The following is a 22,390-nucleotide window of genomic DNA, read 5'->3' on the forward strand; positions in this document are numbered from 1 at the left end:
AATATTCGAGTGTATATTATATATTCTGATTGATTATTATATATATAAATATTGTAAAAGCTATTTCATATATAAACAAATATTATAATAGTTTGTAAGAAGAAAAATATTTTGTTAATCGTATTGAGTAAATTAATTATATATAGTTTCAAATTTTGCATTGAAAAAAACATCAATTTGCATCGGAAAAACATGATATATTGACCATGGTGTTATTTGAAATTTCATGTTGACTATATCGAATGTCGCCAATTTATATATATATATATATTCTATTATTATCAACTACTAATATTCTTGTTCTAACTTAATTATCCAAATATTAATTCTCTTTGATGCAGAATATTTGAGAGTTACAAGTTCACATACATCAATATCAATCCAATCAATCCCTCTATCCAAATTAAGTAAGGACCAAGAAAGAAAATATACACTGTGTCAAGATGGGAATTAGGTTGAAAATTTCAAGTATTGAATAGTAATTTACTATATCAATAATGTAGTTTTATTGTCGAGATTTTCTATGTTTAACTCCTAGGCGTATTAAATGAAATGAATTCAAAAATAAAAAAAATATAAATCATAATATCATATAAAATTAAGGATTTATATTCGATATGTTATTTGTATAATATTTAAACATTATTACTTAATCATAAAATATCACCTTATAAATATATAATAGTACAAAAATTTGAAAATAAAAAATTTAACATATTATTTTTAGACTATTTTGACTTAAATTTATAAATTTTTAAACTGATAAAAATTAAGAAAAAAAACGTTTCTTTTTATTTCTTCCTGGATTTAAATGAGCTAAAATGTAAGTTAGCAAATTGACTAGTCAAGATTAGCAAAGTCCAGGGACAATTATTATGATTATGATGATGGATAATGTCTAATTGACTGGTCAATTTGGATAATTAATTACTTAAATTAATCTTAAGCTTAATATTTTTTTCCCTCCCCAAAAAAAATTACGACTGCAATCAAAGCCGCCAGCTTACCGTACCGCAGGGAATCAAAACTCCACTAACGGAAGCAGGCAAAGGGAAACGAAAAATTGACCCCCAGCCCCGGAGAAATTAGAACAGTAAATAAAGACGTAAGGGTAACGGAGTCTTTCGAAAATTAACAACAAAGAAACAAAAAAGCGGAAAAGAGAAGAAAGAAACAAAAGAGAGGGACAGTTGTTATTCTATAACACTAGTCAACACGTGTCTCAACCGGCGCTAACTGGTTACCGGTTGTTTTCTTCCCATTTGGGGCCCCACACCACCACCGCCACCGCGCCCCCGCCCTTTCTCCTCACCACCACCCGGTACCCCTCTCCCATTTTTTTTTCTTTTTAAAATAACTTCGAAAACAATTTTCTTAATTATTTTATTTTTTTCGGAAAACAAAATTAAAAAAAATGTTTTTGGGAGAGAGAGAGAGAGAAGGGAGGGGGGGCGGAGGGGAAGTTTAAGAGAGATAAAGGGGACCTCTTCAAGATTTTGCTCTCGCAAAGCCAAAACCAAAGCTCCCTCGCTCTGATCTGCAGCGAGAATCCAAAGGACAAGCACAGCCAGCCTATAGCGAAAGAGAAACCAAAACCAAAACAAAAAACAAACAAAAAAAAGGATTAAACGAAGAAAAGAACGAGAACGCGAAGAACAGAAAGAGCAAAGTGAAAGCAAAGCAAAGGCAAAAAAAAAAAAAAGAGAGAAAAGAAAAAGAGAAGAAATTCATTTCCATTTCCTTTTTCTTCACAATTCTTCCTTCTTATCCAATCAGTAAGTTTCTTACGACATTATTACTTCTAATTCATTCTCTTTCTCTGTCACTTCTTTCTTTATGTTTTAGCTTTTAATCACTTGGCTTTAATTTTTCTTTTTCGTGATTAATGAAATGATAAACAGATCTAATTTTTGAATCTAGCAGTTTTTAAATTTTTATTTATTTGGTTTGGTTTCTCGTTTGTGTTCGTTTGAAAATTTTGAGATCTGGTAACTTCTCTTTTCTCCAGCTCGTTTGATCGTGAATTCTCGTTTCTCGTTTAGATAAAACTTGTTTCTGTTACTTCTTGTTTGACTTTTTAATTTTTTTTTTTTGGTTTTATGAACCTCAATTTGGATCGTCTTGTTATTGGATTCATCAGATTTCTGTATTTCGTTCGTTTTAGATTTCGGTTTGTTTGTTCTTTTCGAATTTTAATGGAAACTGTTCGTTGTTTTTTTTTTTGGTTTCTGAATAGGTTGAATTTGTTAATCTTGACCGCGGTTCTTTTTTTTCCGAGGGGGGAGCGGGGGTGACGGACTAAAGCTTCTGGTGTCACAGTGATTTGAATATATATATATTTTCTTCCCCCATTGTTGTTTTCGGATTTCCCCCGTTTGAATTCGGGTGGGGCGGAAGAGTCATGTTGGAGAACCGGTCCTGCGAGTCGTGTTTGGTGTTTGCAAGCTCTTGTCAAAAGGAAAACAAGTGGGCTTACATGTACCATGGGAAGCGTCCGCTGGAATTGGCCGAATCCGACGGTTGTTCACGGGAAACCAAGATGTCTAAGCTCTCTTCCGATGATTCCTCCGGCGACGATAATAATAATAATAATAGTAATACGTCTTCCCCACAAGACTCGCGTGACCTCCTCTTGCCTGATTCACGTGAGCAATCCGACGACGATAGTAGGCAATCTGATTCTTCTTGGGATTTGGATTCGTCGCTTAGCCACCACCATCCCATTGGACTAGACCGAACAGATTCGAATAACCAATCAGAGGACGACAGCCTGTCAGATTCTGTGGAGGACTCACCGGAGGAACAGTCTGAGGAAGATGGTGATGATAATGGCTTTTCAGAGAATCCTGAGGAGGAGGACGAGGAGGAGGAGGATGGTGACCAGAGACATGCTGGTGAGGATTTGGATCAATTAATCCAACCAATTGGGAGAGACATCTCAATCAGTTGTCTAATTAGGTGCTCAAGGTCTGATTATGGTTCCATTGCCTCGTTGAACCGGAGTTTTCGGTCCTTAATTAGGAGTGGAGATATCTATAGGTTGAGGAGGGAGACTGATGTGGTTGAACATTGGGTTTACTTTTCTTGTGACCTCTTTCAGTGGGAGGCATTTGATCCGATTCGACTCAGGTGGATGCATTTGCCAAGGATGCCTCCTAATGAATGTTTCATTTACTCGGACAAGGAATCCTTGGCTGTGGGAACTGAGTTGCTTGTATTTGGAAAGGAGGTAACTTCTCAGGTTATATATAGATATAGTATTTTGACAAACTCATGGACTTCTGGGACCAGTATGAATGCTCCGAGGTGCTTGTTTGGATCAGCTAGTCTTGGTGAGATTGCGATTTTGGCTGGTGGTTGTGATTCTCAGGGAAATATCCTGAGCTCTGCTGAAATGTACAATTCTGAGACTCAGAGGTGGGAGACTCTCCCAAGCATGAATAAGCCAAGGAAGATGTGTAGTGGGGTATTTATGGATAAGAAATTCTATGTAATTGGGGGAACTGGTGGATTGGGAAATGATGCAAGGGTTCTCACTTGTGGTGAGGAATATGATTTAGAGACAAGAAGGTGGACTGAAATTCCTAACATGTCTCCTGGAAGTAATGCAGCGGCTGGTGAGGCTGAGATGCCTGCAGCAACTGGGGCACCCCCTCTTGTTGCAGTAGTAAATAATGAACTGTATGCTGCTGATCATGCTGACATGGAGGTAAAAAAGTACGATAAGGAGAGTAGAACATGGTTGACTGTTGGAAGATTGCCTGAAAGAGCAGTTTCAATGAATGGTTGGGGTCTTGCATTCAGAGCATGTGGAGATCACCTTATAGTGATTGGTGGACCTAGGAATTTGGGTGAAGGTTTTATAGAGCTCAATTCGTGGGTTCCAAGCGAAGGGCCACCGCAATGGAACTTGCTAGCCAGAAAGCAATCGGGTAACTTTGTGTATAATTGTGCTGTGATGGGATGCTGAGAGATGAACTTTGGTGGCATTGTGTGCAGTTGAATGGTGCCGCACTGCCACTGGGGTTTACATGATTGGTTTCTCCTCCAACACAGAATTCTTGCTAATGGTAATTTCCCCTTCTTTCTTTTTAATATCTTTTCCCTTTTGGATGGGGGAGGATGGGGAAGAATTTCAGATTTTACTCAAGATTCAATAGAATGTTTTATTGATAGGATGTCTTGAGTTTTTATTTCTTTTTTCAAACTTCATTCAAAATTTCTTCCATTAAATTTGTGTCTTCCCCCGTTTTCAGTGACATGAGAACTGCAAAAGTTGGTGTCATGTAGCACAGGAATAGGTTTAATAATTTGAAGTACCAACACATTGGTAGGTTGCCATTAGAGTTTGTTGAAGCTTTTTTAAGAACACAGAACTAGTCATATGGGTTTCTTCATCCTTAATTTTCTTGGAATTGTCTTTAAGGGAGGAAATAAGTTCTGGAGGTTGTTATCTTGGATGTTGGCTGATGTACTGATTATATTGATCATTACAATTGATGGGCTATATATTCCCAGAATTTTTCTTATGTACACTTTGGAATTCTTTATTGTTTTTAATTTCTTTTGTTCAGCTGATGGTGTTAGTTTCTCTATTTGCACTACTTGCCAATCCATAAGTTGTTTTAATTTCCCCATGTTTTTCCTTAATTATTCTGATGTATTGAATGGTGATGATGACTCTTATTCCTTTGAATTATTTCACAAGCATGGGAATTTTACATTGGGTTGTAGATATAAAATTTGTTTCCACTTTGATTCATATATAATTACTAATTGAAAACTTTGATATTCACTCTGCAAATTAACAATTCAGTCTTGTTTATATGTTCCATTTCTTAAGGCAATCCTGAATACAGAAGTGCAAGATAGTTTTTTAAACTTTTAAGAATGCAACTGTGCAATAAATCGGATTTGAAATATTAAATTATTCCTTTTAAATATCACTCTGCATATAAAGTTGAAAGCATCGGCCAGTCAGCCTGATGTTGTTAATAATTAATATCCATACATGCTAAGGGTCAAACAATTTTCGTATTCTATTTTTCAGTGGATGCTCCAGCCTTGATCTTTGCAAATTTATTGATAGCATGGCGACCGTCTATTTTATGAAATATCTCTTTGGAGTAGTTCAGAGCATGTTCTGCAATGATGGAAATCTCAGTTTTCATGGTTTTAGGAAGACCATGTATGTCTCAAAGAATATGTCATAAAGTGAATATCAAGGTTTCACTTAGTGTGTGAAACTACAAGTAAACCAGCAATAACAGCATAAGAAACAGTGTGATGTACCGCTAATATGACATTTTCGCTGCGACTCTGTTGGGGGGGTTGCAAAAGAAGTTTTTCTTTTAGAAGCCATGTTTCAACAAGATATTATATACATACAAACATGTATGTATGTATGTATGTATGTATGTATTTGAGGGCATTGTCGAAAATCTATTCTTCCTACATAGACAGGCTCATAGTATCTAACTCTTGACTTTTGTGTGGTTGATGCTGGATATTGGAGGTCACATAGAATTGTCTGGCCTTGTAGGATGTACATGTACTTTTTCCTTACAGCATGGAGATGCAATGGTTTTTTTTTTAAGATTTCAGTTTAGAGAGATAAATAGAATAACATACTTAATCTCTCTTGCTCTCTCTCTCTCTCTCTGTGTTTTCTTATTTTCTGCTCTATACTTGGGAATAATGGCCTATCTTATTTGTATTAGTTTTCTTTATCTTTTTTTCTTTATTTTTTATGAATGTGATTATATATATGTTTAGTTAATGTCTTTGGAAACCAGAGAACTTAGATTCGGAAAGTCTTGCAAAAATGTTTTTGCTATACGGTTCGGCCTGTGTTTTTGTAACAGTTTCTCTTTATCATTTTTCTGCTGCTATATTTATATCCAATTCACAAACCGACTTCAATCAGTCCGATGAAATTCTATTAAATTTTCTTGCTTCTGTTGCTGTTGTCTGTGTGCTGACACATACTAAAATCAGTAAGGTGGTCCTGTACCACAAGTTCTACTTTTTCTATGCAATTCTTTAATGCTTTTGTCATCTTTATCATTGGGGATGTTTGGTGTTGTGCCTTAATGGTGTATGGTTTTCTTTTTTAATTAGTTGGGAAGAATATAAAAACAATCAGAAATTATACTTTTAAAAGGTTGCCAATTATTTAGAGGCATGGTATAGGAAATTTAAGGACATTGCAACTTTCATTTAGTTATGAATATCATAAGGCCATGTAACTATAGGCTTATGAAGCAAGTATAAATGTCCATTAATTAAAATAACACCACAGCATGATAAATAGGGACGACATAGAGATGTTTGGTAAGCTAGAAAAAACAAGCCCTGCTGCAAAGCAAGTTACTATTATTAAGGACGAGCTTATGTCTGTATCCTTCAGCACACGGGCTCTACTCAGGCTAGAATTTAAACTAGCTGCTGAGTATCTGAAACTATAGAGTTGACAGCTTCTTTTTTATTTGATTTGCTTATATGGAAGAGGAAAGTGCTGCATCCGGTTTGCCTTGCCCTGTTCGGTAGTGCACTCTTTTGAGTATGCTGTGGCCATACCCGTGTTTATCAATTTCCGTGTTGACTTGAAATCCCGTTCTTAGCTCATCCTCGTTTCTCTGTTTCATAGAACTCGCGTTTAAGATTTGAACATTGCATGGGATAATTCTGATGCTCGAATGACTTGATTTTTGCTTGGCATGCCAAGTTATAGTGATTCCATTCCAGGGGTTGCATGCCTTGTGACTCAGTGAATGAGTGTATCTTCGGAGTTGTTACTAGTACTAGCTAGGGCTGATTAGAGATGTAGTACATATTAGAATTCAATTTTGATTTAACAGGTTCGGTGAGAGATGCTACAGACGAATTTCTGTGTTTTGATGTTAGAACTCTGTTTGGCATTAATTTTTGTCACTAGTAGCAGCAGTTGTGAACCAGTGGTTAGAAAGAAAGAACTCGTGGAGTCAATGGCAGGTTAATTATGTGCATTTATTTATTTATTTATTTTGCAATTTACTCTCTCTTTCTTTGCTTTTGGGTACTGTGGCTGCAACCCTTGGTTTATGCTGGCAAGTTTGACCCCCAGAACTTGGCTGGACCATGTGGGCTCGTAATCTTTGATTGGCTCATGATCATGAAAGCCGTTGGCCTGCCTCAGGACTCAGCAGTCAGGCCTACCACTATCTTTTTCATTATTGGGTAGACCAGGTAAATTTTGCTGTGACGAATCGGTTGAGAAAGGAAAAAAGAAAATAAATAAATAAATAAAGGTACTGTACTACTCGAGGTGAACAAATCAAAATGTGAAATATGATGAATATACAAAAGAGAAGTTTGTCTTGTAGTGCAACAAAAATACCACAGAACATCAGTAACGCACGTGTCTGATTTGACGGTACAATGCTTAAAATTTACTACGATTACTAAAATCTTGCAACCTATTTAATGAAAATAGTCATAAAAGGCATTTGATTTTTTTTTAATTCCGAGATTAATATTTGAATTTAACTCTTTTAAGTATCGACGGTGATAAATGTATATATTATTGAATAAATATCCGAAATATAGACGATTAAACTCTGTTTTTACTAGTATTATTTTCTTTGCTCCAAGTCAATTGTAGAACTTATTTCACTTTTATTTAAAGACGGAATATTTAAATGTAATCCCAAGTATAAAGATAAATATATTTATTATTAAATCAAATGTTCGAATACAGGTGATAAAATGTTTATTTCGCGAAAAAAAGTGTTTGAGTTTCAAATCAAATTTGGAATCAAAAGTGGTATGAAAAGTATTGATCATCATGTTTGGATTGAACCCCTTTTTTGTTAGAGTAAAAAAACTTCAAAAATCAATAATATGCAAATGGACAATTTTATCAATGAAGTTCACAATTTAAACCATTTTAAAACTAGGTTCAATCAAAACCCAAATTTGGAAAAAATCGAAAAGTGCATATATATATATATATATATATTTTCCAAGTGGGTGGTGGGTGGTCCTGGCAGTGGATGCTTTGAAAATGAAATGGTTATCTGGCCACTGAATCAAACCCCACAACAAACTCAGATCCATCTCTACTTACCCCCTCCCCCACCCCCCAAAAAAAAAAAATGCTCAACTGAGAAAACAAATCTGGTGCCCACTTTTGTTGCAATAATGGTTGTTACTTACTGCTTCTTGCCATGCTGTAATATTTTTGTTTATGTTGCTTTAGATATAGGATGGATGGGGCCTCTAAAAGGTAAGACCGGGTCAGATTTTGTTATGTTTTGCCTTTTGTTTTTTCACTGCACTTTTTGGGGGGAAAAGCATGCTGTTCCCTGGGGGTGAAATCTTTGGGTCCAATAATTTGGGTTGAAGGCCGAGGAAATGTCTTTTTCCAAGTACAAAATCCAATCCATTTTTTTCCCTAGGGGCTGAAATCCTGGGCTACCGGGAAGCAACCCAGCCCATTTTCTTGGGTTGGAAAAGCAGGAAATGTCTGGACAGCAAATGAGGTTTCCGGGAAATTTCCCTATTTCTAACCCCAACTTTGTCTTTCAACCTTTTGCGCATAAAGAATCCTATCCATTTTCCAAGCCTTTGATCTATTTTGTTTTGTTTCAGGCTGGATTGGGTGGCTGAACTTCAACAAATAAGCATTGACAATTTGACAAAGCTGCCAATGAGCTATGGACCAGGGGTGCATGGCATGGCATGGCATCTCCTCAGCTATGAGAGTTGGAAAAGGTTAGTAATCAAGAAGAGTGTCCAGGGTTTTAAGGTTTCTGTTTTCAAATTAATTGCTTGCACCCAAGGGTTGGTGGGACAGTTATCCTTAACATGGGACAGGTGAAGTGCTATATGTTATCCTTAACATAGGACAGGTGAAGTGCTATATATATATATATATATAAACCATAGAAGACAGGAAGATATATTCAAATTATAGGTTTCATTTAAAAACAATCTATTTAGAAAATGAAAAGATAAAAATAAAAGTAAAATTGTTTTAAATTATATGTTGGAGTTATTATTTTTTTCAATTTTTTTAACGTTTATCTTTTATTGTAATCATTCAGTTCGTTCAAAATTCACATAATTAGTTTAAAATGTCAAATCTTATATTACCTAAACAAGTGTATCCTTAATATCAAATGAGAAAATGACATCTCTAATAAGGGGGGGAAAAAAAAAACCCAATCATTCTACCAAGTTCTACCTAATTATTTTCATACCCTTTGTACCTTGTCTTATAAGTTTCAAAGTTGAGCAAAGCTTTGAAAAGTAGTTTCAATTTATTCCTTGATGCAATTGATCATTCCTACACTCTCCAAGGCTTATCAAAACCAATATCTGTCTCCATCAACTTTTTCCTTTGCTATTCTTTGGAACTATTTTGGCTATTGCTTGATCAATTCCTTGACCCCAAATCTATTATTAAGATAGGAATCATTAGGAACCCATCAATGTATACCCCCCCAATACCCTAAAATCCCAATCTTGAGAGATTTATTTTTTGTACGTGGTCTCCACTATCTATTATTCTATAAACACATGAGATAAACACCTTGTTTTTTGGGTATAAATCCAACTCAAAGTGTCAAATTATATCTCAAATCATATCTCCTAAGAATCTCAAACTGCCCAATTGCACTCCATTGATTAGTTTGGAGCATGTCTTGTAATCAATACACCACTAACAATCCCTATTGACCCTTAATCAAACATTGAATTTTGCTAAGGAGTGTCTTTAAATTAGAACTATTTATAATAATATTTTTGTATTAATATGTTTTCAATGCATTGAAAGAATATATTATTTAATACAATAATTTAAAAGGGTATTTTTTTTTTTAGTGCATATTCTTTGCTTGGTGGCCCCAAACCAGCATAAAGTGCATTGCCAGCTAAAACTTTAGTGGTGACTAGTGGGGGATTGACAATTCCTTTTGATGCCTTAAGCCCCTTATAACAAACAATGGGGTATGAATTATGTCCATCTTCCACTAATTATTGCAACAACGAAAAAGAATGGTACATTTCATTTCTCCTTTCCTTTGTCTCCCCTTTAAGCCCTATAAAATATTAAAAATTAATTCCCATAAATTAAAATACATGATCTGTTTATTTAAAATTTAAATTAATCCGATATTTTTTTAAAAAAATGGGTTTTAAATATATGTTATCGTAAAAATTTCGTTCTTTAAATTTGATCCTTCAATTTTGCAAAAATAATATACCTTAGAATTTTTAAAGAATACCATTGGCACCCTTAGCCAAAGATTCTCTCATCTATGATTTTCCATTGCAATGGAAAGTGCATATTCCACCTCTCAACTTTCATCCTTTTGTTTTTGTGTTCTCTATATTTTTATGTTGTTATGCAAAGATCTGATTAGTGGATCATCGGTACCTTGGAGTAATGATTATGAATTAAATATATATTATCATATATTCAAAGCTTTCCATTTGTTTATGAAAAAATATATATATATTTAAACCAAATGGAAAGAATGAAAACAAATTTCAAATGTAACGAACATGACTAGAATGATAGAGTAAGTTCATGGAAGAAAAATTATGTGCACTTCATCTATTATAATTTTGAGCAAAATTTATAAAATCTATGTATCAATTTGAACTTAACTTAAGTTGTAAAGATAAAGTCAGATTTGGGTAAAAATTTTAAATTGATTATTCGATTGATTGACGATGCTCCTTGTACCGATAAGAAAAAAATTAAACAACTATTAATTTAGTTATATATAATTTATAATTATTATATTATTATACCCGTTTTAATGTTCGGAGATACTAAGTCAATTTGCATTTGGTCATAGATTTTAAAAGTAATCAACAATCAAAATCAACCCAAATTTACAATAAACAAATTTCCTAATGAAGTGTACGAATATCCAAGTAGTCATATTTTTAACATTTGACAATGTGAATAATATCCCTTAATTTTAAGCCAATGGGAGATTAATGAAGAGGTCAACTCTCCATGCTTAGCCATTAAGGTTTTTTTCTTGGTGTACATTGTGACGTGAGCTTTGCTCCAAAGCTTTTGAATGAGAAATTTATCATTTAATTTTTCTCATTTTAAAATTAAATTGAATGTAATTTTAACATCACATCAAATGAACGACGTGTCCAAAACCTTGCATTTGTTTTTTTATTTTATTTTATATTTGATTGGATTTGAGATATTTTTGATGATGGGAAAAATGTGTTGGGATGTTACTATCAATCGTTTTATAATATTGTCGGGGGATAAAGTCCATTCTATTTTAGCTAAGCAAAAAGAAAATGAAGAAAAGGCATAGGGGTAGGCAGGTTTGCATACATATTAAGCATGCATTATTAGTATTAATTTTTCCAAATGAATTTGAGAAAAAACAAAAGTTAGATGAGTGCACCTATCAACTATCAATGCTAATGCAATTGGCATCATCCATTATTACCAAAAAAATTGCACATTTTGAAAGGTAATTATGTCTTTTACTTTGCTGCTTTATCATCATCCTAATAGATTTTTTCGATCTACTTAATAAGAGATCGTAAGATCGTAGTTTAAAATATTTCATAATATATTCAACTATGATCGGGTAATCCATTACTCGGACGTTAATAAATCGAAGCAAACATAAATAGAAACCTAAGCCAATGCAACCAAAACAGGATGGAATGGTCCATCTGCCTAGTGGTTGAGGCACATAACATAATGGAAACTTATAGCACATTGCCTTTGGCATGACTTCATATTAAGCTTCTTCTTTCTTTTTTTGTTGTTAAAAAACCTAATCATGGTGGTGGTGGTGCCAGCTCAAACATTTGAGGCAAGAGAGTGTGTTAGTACTAATTGTTTTGCAGTACCCACTCTGAGGCCAAAAGATCCATGTTGCATTGAAAGAAAGAAAAAAAAAAGCACTTGAATATTAGGTACTGGGAACCACGTGCATGGCACTTTCAAAGCAAACCCCCCACTCCTAACACCACATGGACCTCTTCTTCCCATCATGTTAGGTGCATTAGCACATGGGGGTTGAGTTTATGTTGCTTGATTTCTTAATCTTTAGAGAATGGGTATATATTTTGTGCATTTGCAAGCTAATTTGTTTTGTATTTTTGGAGAAATAATTGATGTTTGACAAACCTATTTTTTCTTCATAAAAATGATTATAGCCCCAATATTGGGGCCTTTTAAAAACACTAGGTCCCCCCAATTTTGATGAATTGGCTTTGATTTGATGATTGGACATAACCCTTTTTGATTTTCATTTATTGGAGTACTATGCAAAATGTGGTCCAATATTAGTACTTGTTGGTATATGTCAAGTTCACTATAAATGTGTATAGACCTAAACAACATGTTTATATTTCTGCAATGTCAATGTATAGTGTTTATACAATATTATTTATCTCATAAATGTGTGACCATAAAAATAAAAAAAATTCAATGTATAAAATCTATACATCAATAATGTATCAACTATAAACTCGAAAAAAAAAAAATAAACGTCTATTGCGATACGCATTAAATCCTGATTTAGTTAATTAAATGTCTCTCGTATTAATTAAGTATATCAAGTTTTTATGGAACTTGATGATTATCACAAGTTTTCTTATTTTCCAGTCAAACCCAAATTTTTTTTAATACTTAAAAAAATAATAACACCGAGATTTGGCAAGATCCATCATAATCAAGACAGTGCAGCTTCCACAGCGGGGGATTGTTCTCATTTCTTAATATTGATTACAATTCCCTACTTGGGATGCCTTTTGATAAAAAATATTTTAAGAACCCTAATTCTTAATTCAATAAAACATTGCCAGACAGATTAGGGTTCTTAATTTGTACGAAAACCTAAGCAAATCAAAACATTTGATTGATTAAAAAATTTATTTAATTTTCGGTTAGTACACTCGATCTCGATGATCCCTATTCCAACAAGAAATTAATATTAAAAGATACTTTATTTTTTAATTATTAATACCTATCTCGACATAAACCTAACTTTATATCGATCCGTTAATATAAGGAAAAACACGTGATTTTGATCCGAAAACTTCATGATGAAAAATGGGATTTGCTTTATTGAAAAGTTAATTAATTTAGTCTTGCACTCAACCATGAACTTCCCCTTTGATTATTTGTTTTAAATTTAAACCAATACATGTGGGAAAAAAAAAACTCAAAAAAGAAAAAAATTTCCCCCTAACGACACGCAATTAAAAAAAAAAGTAAAACACTTTGTCTTTCTTAATTATAACTTAAGAATTAATATCTTGATGGGGGCAGGGAACATATGCAATTCAGTCAAATGAGTGCTTTCTTTTCTTTCTTTAATTAAAGTAACTACTTTATTCAAAGTCATTCTCTTTTTTGGAATATCAAAAGGGAAAATTTCATTAGTTTGATCTTTTCTTTTTCATTTTTTCACTGTTGAATGGACTTAATTTTGCTGTAAAAAATTATTATTTTTATAGCACGTAACATTGATATGACGTTAACGTAAACGGAAAAAAATATCATTTTGACTAAATCAATAAATCATGTGATTATCTACTAAAACATATCAATACATTACGTCAGTAACATGTGATATAAATCGATAAATATTGTTTTATAAAAAACGTATTTGATTCAAAATAAAAATATAAGAACGTGATTAAATGTAATAAAATAATAATAATTTATTTAATTTTTTTCTAAATAATTCATAAATTTTTACAATATTATGTATTTTCTATTTTTCTAATTAAATATTTCACAACAATTAATTTTTTTCTATATTTATTTTATATCTTAGTAAACAAGTCTTTGCAGTATTGCATGGGGCATCAAGTATCTGTCGAAGCTTCCTCTATATTCAGACATAGTAAACACCGGCTGACTTGGTTTTTGTTTTATTTATGACTTTTTCTTGAGAGAAATTCAGCCAAAATTACACTTCATATATATATATATATATTGCTTTCCCCTTCTTTGGGGCTACTAGCTAACTAGCCAATGCCTATCCATGCTACAATATTGAATTTTAATTTTTTTTATTTGTGACCCAATTAATTTTCTTATTCAATTTGAAAAACAAAAGAAAAGAAAATTACCTAATGAATTCCACTTACATCTCTTCTTCCAAAAAAAAAAAAACCTTATAGTAAAGACAATTCACTAAGTAACATAATCCAAACAAACTATAATGTGAACAATATGGATTAAAGTTGGATTCATTCTTTGCCCACAATGGAAAAGAAATGAAGAAACAAGTTATCCAAATATGGATAAACCTTCTCTTTTTTTTAATTACTTAGTGGTTTCGAGAGTCAGATTCGAATTTAAAATCTTCTTTTATTGTAAATGTCATACTCTTCTATTATTATTAATATATATATATATATATATATATATATATATATGTATATATTGAGTTAAAGATAAGTTTTTCAAATAAGAGTGAAGTGGCCAAGGATCGTTTTGTATGTATGGTCCTCCAAAACTCCTCATCCGACAAAACATAAAGTGCTCCATGAGCTATGATCTATTGTCATGACAAACCTCCTGATTCCCCCTCCATCATCGTAAAATTGACAACCCAAAGTTCTCTTAATAAGTTATTTTATATTACGTGACGTTGTATACTATTATATTAACTAATTTAACCACCAATTCTCGTATTCAAAACATCTTGTTATCGAAATGAGTGGATTAATCAAAAGACAACATCAAGTAATATTAGTTAATTTAATACCATTTCAATTTCTCCACTTATTGAATTGAAAATAACAAATAATGACTAATACTCGAATTCGAAACATCTTATTATGGAAACAAATAAATTAATTAATTATTAAAATTTTTAATATATTTATACTTAAGAGATGAAAGTTCTTTTTCGATAAAAAAATCAGAAATTTAATCGATCCACGAAGTTTATTAATAAAAACCAACCAAAAATTTTCCAAAATTCACAAACTTCCCCTCAATGAAAAAGTCCAACGCATGTAAAAACACGTGCTCATGTAGGGTTCCACATAAATTGGATATAAGAACCCAAATGCTTTACTTTCTTTTGCATTAGTATGGGGAGGCTTTCCCCAAATCCTACAAAATAATCAAAATCTTATCCATATTTGGGTGGGAAGTCCTTGTATAGAAAATGACCAAAACACCCTTAACTTGCCCCCATTTTTTCCTCTTCAATCTGAGTATCACCTAGAGATGATAAATGGGGGACTAGCTGCCATAAGACAAGTGGACACATATCCCATGATAAGAAAAAACCACTCTTCTTTTCTCCAAATTTTTTGACATTTCCCATGTACTTTACTCTTTTACCCCTCACCCCCCTTCTTTTTTACATTTTTTGTTTTTTGTTTGGGGGAGAAAAAAGTTTGTTGTCCTGGTTCCCTAGAAATGAATCTCATCAGATTCAAGAATGATATACACTGCATCACCATCCTCATTGATGGCCACTCACAAACCAATCTCCACCGCCTGATTTCAATCAAAGAAATCAGTCAATTTTTTCTTTTGATTTTTTTTCCCCTTTGTCAGCGACAATGACAAGGCTCTAGCTAAGGTACACCCTAGCCCAGCATGCACCGACCACAATCAATCAATCATATAAATACTGTAGCCGTTGGTTATATATTTATTATTTAAAATAATAGTTAATATAAGCAAATTATAATATTAATTAATTATTCATTAAAAACAAAGAAAAAAAGGAAAACAAAAGGGCACCATTGAAGAAAAATATTACTTTTAAAAGAGATCCTCCCCACTTGGGGCAAACTGTGCTTCATTGTACAGACACAACTCTCTCTCTCTTCTAAATGGCTTTTGTCTTTATCTTTGGGTTATGATATCTTTCTTTTCAGGCTAAACGTTTACCTTGATTTTCAACCTTTGATCTGTCCCTCGGGAAGCACGAAAAGTTAATCCAACGGTTTAGAATAAAGGGAGACCAACTCATGGAAGCCAATACTTGTCTCTCTCAAGAACTGATACGAGAACAAGTATTTCTTTTTTCTCTTTGCATTAAATAAAATATTCTTAGCTTTCATTTGTTCACTTATTTTGACCGGAGCTCCACTTTGCTTTCCCCTCTATATAACTCTTTCCACCCTCCCTCTCTCTCCTCATCCTATCCCTTCTCTCTGCTTAACCCTGTCTGTCTTCTGTTCCTCAAAGCTCGGTTCTTTTCTCTGTTTTCCTCTGTTTTTTGCAATGGCTGAGCAGCAGACACCATTAAAGCGCCAAAGAGATGAAACCCAGAGTTCCCAGGGCTCGGAAGAACATGTAGTCGAAGAGTCGAAACGCCACAAGTCATACAATCACATACTCTCCTTGCTCGAAGCGGAAGAGGACGAGCCAAACCAAGACTTGTCTTCTCTTATCACAACTCTTCAGCAAGAACTCTCTTCTGACTCTGTCCTAGATGACCCTCTTCCTTGCCCAACGGCAACGACTTTAGGAGCTGACCGAGAAAACCAGCTCACGAGAGCAGCAGGCACGAACACCACCACAACCACCACCACCACCACCTTGGAAGACTACACTTCGGCAACATCTTCCTTGAAAGAAGACGAGGACCAGGATGATAAAGAGAGGGTCATTAGGCATTTGCTCGAAGCTTCTGATGATGAGCTCGGGATCCCAAACAGAGAAGGAGGCGATGGTCTTGGTGTTGAAGTTGTTGAGTATGAAGAACGTTTTAACAATGTTGGAAATGGTTTTGCTTTCTCTGATGGGTTGTGGGAGCTTGAAGATGAGGCTGCTAATTACTATACTTTGTTGCAGTCTGAACTTTTCATGTAGCAAAAAAAAAAAGGAATGAAATTAGTTAGCAGAAACAAATGGTAGGGTAAAAAAGTAGAAACAAGGAAAAGTATGGGGAGTGTGGGAGAAAATTGAAAAAATGAAGGCTTTTTTTTGGGTTAATTCATTTTGGAACCCCCCACCCTTTGAAAATTTCAAAAATCCCCCTCTGTTTCTTTTCTTCTTTAGAAAATGGAAATTGTAGAAAAAAAAGGAAGAAGATAAATTCATATTATTTTGCCCCAAATGTTCTCAACATTCATGATTCATTGGTCCGGAAAAGGGGAAAATTTAAAGAATAAAAGAAAATTGTACGGTATTCGGCTATTATTACTCACTTCTCTTTTTTCACTTTAACTTTTCACTGACATTGGCATCTTTAACTCTAAGCGGTAAAAAAAATAAAAAAGAGGGTTTGCCATGAACGTGAAAGGAAAAGCCTTCATTGGATACCCCTTCGATATTTTACTTGTTGTATTCTTACTCGCCAACCTAAAACGTGGGAACACGCTCCAAGGACATTGGTAAATAGTTAATAAGCATCAAGATATAATCTCACTCCCCTTTGATTGGAGTAGCTGTCACAGTCACTCTTCTCCACATCTAAGCTAATTTAAATATTGGTCCGTGACTTGGCGTGAAGCGAGACGGGGTGATGATAAGAATTAAGAAACGCCGAGGCTTCTGCATGAAGGATGAAAAATAAAAAATAAAATAATAAAAAAATCGAGTGCAAGTAGGCAACTTTAGGGACCAGTGGGACCGGACGGGGGCAGAGGAAAAAACTCTCCCTGTCGCTTTTCGGGCAGTGAGGTGGACCCTACCTTTTGTGATGTGAGATGCTGATGGGCCGGGGGACTATGCGTTGTCCGCCATGTCTTTCACATACTTGGATGATCAAAATCAAATAATGATGATGATGGATGATGGACGGACATATTTGGCATGGAATGTAGAGATGCATGAACCGCACGATCATATCATCATGGATGAGATTAGATGGGGACAGCTGCGGTGTTGGATGATGCTTAGGATCATGGAGAATGAGATGCCCGCCGGCTTTGATTAGCCACAAAAACAAAAGGTCACATGATTTTTTTGTGTTATTTTGACCCTTTAATTATATGGAGAGTTCTAATGTCAGAAAAGGGGGGGAGAATTATACTCAACATAGATGCCGGCTTCTCTCTAAAGATAAAAGATAATTTCGATTCAATTAAATGAGATTAAGACGTTTGATAGTTAGATTTTGGATAAAGCTAAGGTAATAAAATTATTATTTATTACAAATTTAAATAGAATTTGAATAGCTGGTTAGGGTTCGGGTTATGTTAAAACTTATTGTTTTATTTCGAATTTTGATTTTTTTCTGATTTTTTTTCAAATATTAATAATCGAATTTGAATATTAAGTGTTGATTTTAATTAGGTTTGCGTAAAATATGAGTTATTTAATTTTAATTAGATTTGGGTTTGATTATTTCAAAATTAAAATTTAATTTATAATTAGGCTTGTTATCCTTTTCAATTGAAAAAAAGAAAAAGGGGTAAGTAACACCTGAACTGTACTTTAAGTTCCCTAGCAGTACCATGTTGGAAGTAATGTGAAAGGAATATTAATAAGCAAATTGTCAGTTGGAAGAACTTCGGCTTTGAAAGAAACGCATGTGTTGGATATACGCTTCTACACAGATTTCTTGCCAAAACAACCTTGCCCACATGTACTTAAGTTAGATATTCCTTTAAAGTAGAACTAAATTTTAACAACTTTTCTTTTTAATTTTAAAAAAAATTCAATTTCAATTTTTTTGAATTGAGAATATACGTACCTAATTTTGAGTTAATCTGCAAATATAATTTAACTTTTTTAAAAAATTTTAATAATTGTATTGTGAGAGAAATTTAAATTCAATATTGCTTTTCGTCGAGTAATAATTCAGTGGTATATTTTAATTTTTGATAGAATCATCTCAAAATTTTTATTCGTTAACATATTTCTATAAAGTTAAATTTTCAGATGAATAATTAAGGTATATTGTTTTGAAAAATCACTTAATTATTGAATAAAAATTAAATAAATTTTTATTTTTTACTACATTTAATTTCATGAACTATTAACAATAACTACTTATTATTAGTCAAAATATCATTTATTATTTTTTATATTTACGTAACGTTGAAGTGGATTGTGAAAAAATACCACATCAGCATGTCAAGCCCTATTTATTATATCATGTAAACACATGACATAAAATAATAAATGATTGTTTAATGTAAGAGTTTATTTCATCAGAAATAAAAATATAAAAACTTGATAAAATATAATACATGAAGAAAAATTTATTTGAATTTTTTTAAAATAATTCATAAATCTTTAAAAATATCATGACGATAATTAATTTTTGTGATAAAAGTACTTAAAAAAGAGAAACACGTGTCACCCAATGGAGATTTCGTTTTCACTTTTTAACAAAGAAGAATTATTGCATAGAAGAGCCACTTTTTCTTTCTTATTTATTTATTATTTAATATTTGAGACAAAGTCAAGAGCAATTTTCCAAAGAAAGGGTGGCGTGTTAATACGGCTGCTGTCCAATTCAAAGCGGAGAACAAATTTCTTTGAATTAAAATTCTCATTAAAATTCAAAGCCGTCAAGCTATGTTATAAAGCAAATGATGTTGAAATTTGACTTGTAAAATCTGGAAAATTATGATTTGTTTTTTTATTTTTATTTTTAATTTTTCCGACTCTGACGAAGTTTTCTTGAAGGGCCGTGCCGTTTCCGCCATGGTTCTTCCTTGTGGCTTAAGCTTTTTGATCAGACATTTTCTAAGCAGTTGATAACAAGTTCAATTCATAAGATTTCATTCTGTGGTTCTCAAATGAAACTGTGAAATTACAAAGACTAGCAATAGGATCATAATCAGATAATTTAGTTTTTTTAAATAATACCCGTGATTTCAGCTATAAGAATATCGAACTATATTTAATTCGAAAAGTCGAAAATGATTTGTCTTAATAAATTAACTTTAAATATTAAAATTTAATTTTTTTTTCAAATCTAGATAAGAGAAAATTATTATTTTTATATAATTCAAGTTTGATAAACTTATATGTATATAAAAAAAATTTAATATTTTTTTAAAAAAATTTTTACGCTGTAAAGTGGATATTCAGCAATGATATTGATATCTCCCGAATTTCACAAAGATTGGAATTTTCCACAATGAAGTGCAGATTGAAAGAGTCAAGCATGATAAGTTTTCAATTCAATGTGGTCCACATTCTCTGACTATGAACAAAGAATTAGAAAACTATTTTGTATACTTTTCAAAGAGGAGGCAAGCAAGCCACATGATTTTCTAGATTTTTGATAACGACGATAATAGGGGTATATTTGACTCAATTATGTAAAGTATGAGTAATTTATATTCGAGTTTGGGACGAATTCAAATAACAAATTTAATCTTTGAAATTTTCCCAATTGTATTATTACAATTCGAGTATAGACCAAGAATGAAAGGCAAAGTTGCACCACAAATTGGGCATCTAATAATGCTCATTGGTGGAGAGACAATGAAAGATATCCCCCCCATTGTCACGTTTGTGCATTATGTTTTCCTTGCCATCACTTCGGTCAAATTAAGGTTGTTCTTTCCCCAACTCTCAACTGCACTAGTTTGAATTTGTGCTTCGTTTAACTTTTGTTTTTTCTTCTTATTGTGATCACACCAACAACTCTGCTTTTGTTTCGATAACCCAGAGAAAGAATAATCGCAGAGTTGAAACGTATTTGAATTTGACAATTGGGGGAAGGGGTGGGAGTAGGGAGAGGGAGAGGGGAATCAAAGCCAAAACCCATATTTGTAGGTGTGGAAGCTGATGCTGAGCAGGTGATTGCAGCAGGCTGCAATCATCAGATAAAAGAAATGTGGGGTGCAATTAGCAATTGGCAAATTGGTGTAAAGCAAGCCATAAACGGATAAAAACAGTGGAAAGGAAAGTGGTTGGTTGGTTGGGGCGTCCAAATCAGATTCCCCCCTCCTCAAAAAACCACAGGAAGAAAAGAAGCCAAGTACGTGTACGACAGTGCTGTGTTTTTTAACAGAACTACAGCCTGGCCTTGATGGTTATTTGCCTTTGGTTTTTCTTCTCTCTTGGCTTTGCTTCTAGAACATCGAATTGTTGTTGGGTGTTTTAACTTGCAGCAAACACATCTGCACATGCATAAAAAATATCCCAGATGAATACAAAAAACACCCCACCAATGGTAGTTGGTTGCAAGGTTCCATGTGTATCTGGACCCTCCCTATCTGATCTTTCGTTTCTATCAAACTATGGTTTGGTTTTAGAGAGGGAAAGAGAAGAATACTTTTTTGTTTTTCCCCTCTGATATTTCTTAACGTTTGAACCAGAATTAGGCCAACCAGATCATCAGTTTTATCGATTTAATCAGCCTATTATTCATTTGATTATGAGTTTGACACTGACCAGTACCTTGGATTTTATGACTGTAACACTGAATCAATCATGGAGGGCACTCAAAAATGCAGAATTATGGTCACATGTCTCATCAAATCAGAGTCTGCAAAAGCCAAAGATTTTCCTGGGGGCCCCGAGTTCTTTTGAGGAAGAAAAGAAATCCTGCTCTAGCAGGAACCTGTGAAACAAGATTTAAGCCATTGAAAGTATGTGGTGAACAAAAACCTAGTGGCAAGCTTCCCTTACAGTTGATTAAATGTGGGAAAACCAGTCCTTTTGGTTTGGAAATTTTGCAATGGATTCCCGAGAAGCCTTCATGGGTGTTAAAATTTATGCCTCAATGCTCAGCCAATGGAAACTTGGTTAAAAGTTTCACCTTTTCTTCAACTTTGGAAGCTATCTGATCTTTTATATTTAGCAAAATTGTCTTTGGTTCCAAACAATTGATTCTTACTCAAATCATTCGATGGTACTCCTTGGGAGATCATTCAAGTAAAATGGTGGATGCTGTCTTCTTTCTTTTCTTTCATTGTTTCATTTCATGCCATTCATTGCACCACAAAACACTTTGGTAACAGACTGAGCAGAGCAAAATCAGTTCAGCTGATGTGAAATTTTGCCACCCAAAATCTTGTCACTCATCATGATCTGAGATTAAACCACCATCTTGACATAATTTTGTCTTCCCAAAGCCACAAAATGTAGGAACTTCAGCATAAAAAACAGTGCCAGAATCCCTTTCCTTAGATGGAAAAAATATGGAATTTGCTGGTCTATTTGTGTCAGAAGAATGCTCTGAAAATTATTCCTCCTTACCAAGTCTAAATTGCAATCTCTCAAGAGATTCCTAATAAAGGAAAAGTGGATCTTAGCATAGTGCATACCAGCACCTATGATCATTATTGGGGAGCTTTACTGTTGGTTTAAAGTTTTACCAGCTGGTTGGCACCATAAAATTCCTTGCAATACCACAAATTCTGCAAAGGAATTCCATTTCCGACACTGAAAAATTGCTATCAACATTACAACAACCACAAATATAGAATATTTATCTGTTTCTCAGAGTTCCTGAATACA

General features: G+C 33.5%; 2 protein-coding genes across 5 annotated transcripts; both read left to right on the top strand.

Moving 5' to 3' along the window:
• On the top strand, positions 1,387-7,278 carry LOC18610427 (F-box/kelch-repeat protein At1g26930). 4 transcript variants are annotated; one of them, XR_001926721.1, is made up of 3 exons: positions 1,387-1,775; positions 2,237-4,070; positions 7,094-7,278. XR_001926721.1 is itself a non-coding variant. In XM_018115856.1 (2 exons), the coding sequence occupies exon 2, from the start codon at positions 2,402-2,404 to the stop codon at positions 3,968-3,970; it is 1,569 nt and encodes a 522-aa protein (XP_017971345.1). In that variant the 5' UTR covers positions 1,387-1,775; positions 2,237-2,401; the 3' UTR covers positions 3,971-4,601. The 4 variants fall into 4 exon arrangements, 2 of the variants coding, with proteins under 2 accessions (XP_017971345.1, XP_007046133.1); XR_001926720.1 differs by lacking the exon at positions 7,094-7,278 and adding an exon at positions 5,051-5,639; XM_018115856.1 differs by lacking the exon at positions 7,094-7,278 and having other exon boundaries at positions 2,237-4,601.
• On the top strand, positions 16,080-17,135 carry LOC18610429. The gene has a single exon (XM_007046073.2). The coding sequence runs from the start codon at positions 16,241-16,243 to the stop codon at positions 16,829-16,831; it is 591 nt and encodes a 196-aa protein (XP_007046135.2). The 5' UTR covers positions 16,080-16,240; the 3' UTR covers positions 16,832-17,135.

The sequence above is a fragment of the Theobroma cacao genome, chromosome 2, assembly GCF_000208745.1.
Source record: "Theobroma cacao cultivar B97-61/B2 chromosome 2, Criollo_cocoa_genome_V2, whole genome shotgun sequence".
Lineage (NCBI taxonomy): Eukaryota > Viridiplantae > Streptophyta > Magnoliopsida > Malvales > Malvaceae > Theobroma > Theobroma cacao.

What these genes read in the sequence shown, in the direction of transcription:
- LOC18610427 (XM_018115856.1), top strand. Translation starts at nt 2,402, where the DNA reads ATGTTGGAGAACCGGTCCTGCGAGTCGTGTTTGGTGTTTGCAAGCTCT.
- LOC18610429 (XM_007046073.2), top strand. Translation starts at nt 16,241, where the DNA reads ATGGCTGAGCAGCAGACACCATTAAAGCGCCAAAGAGATGAAACCCAG.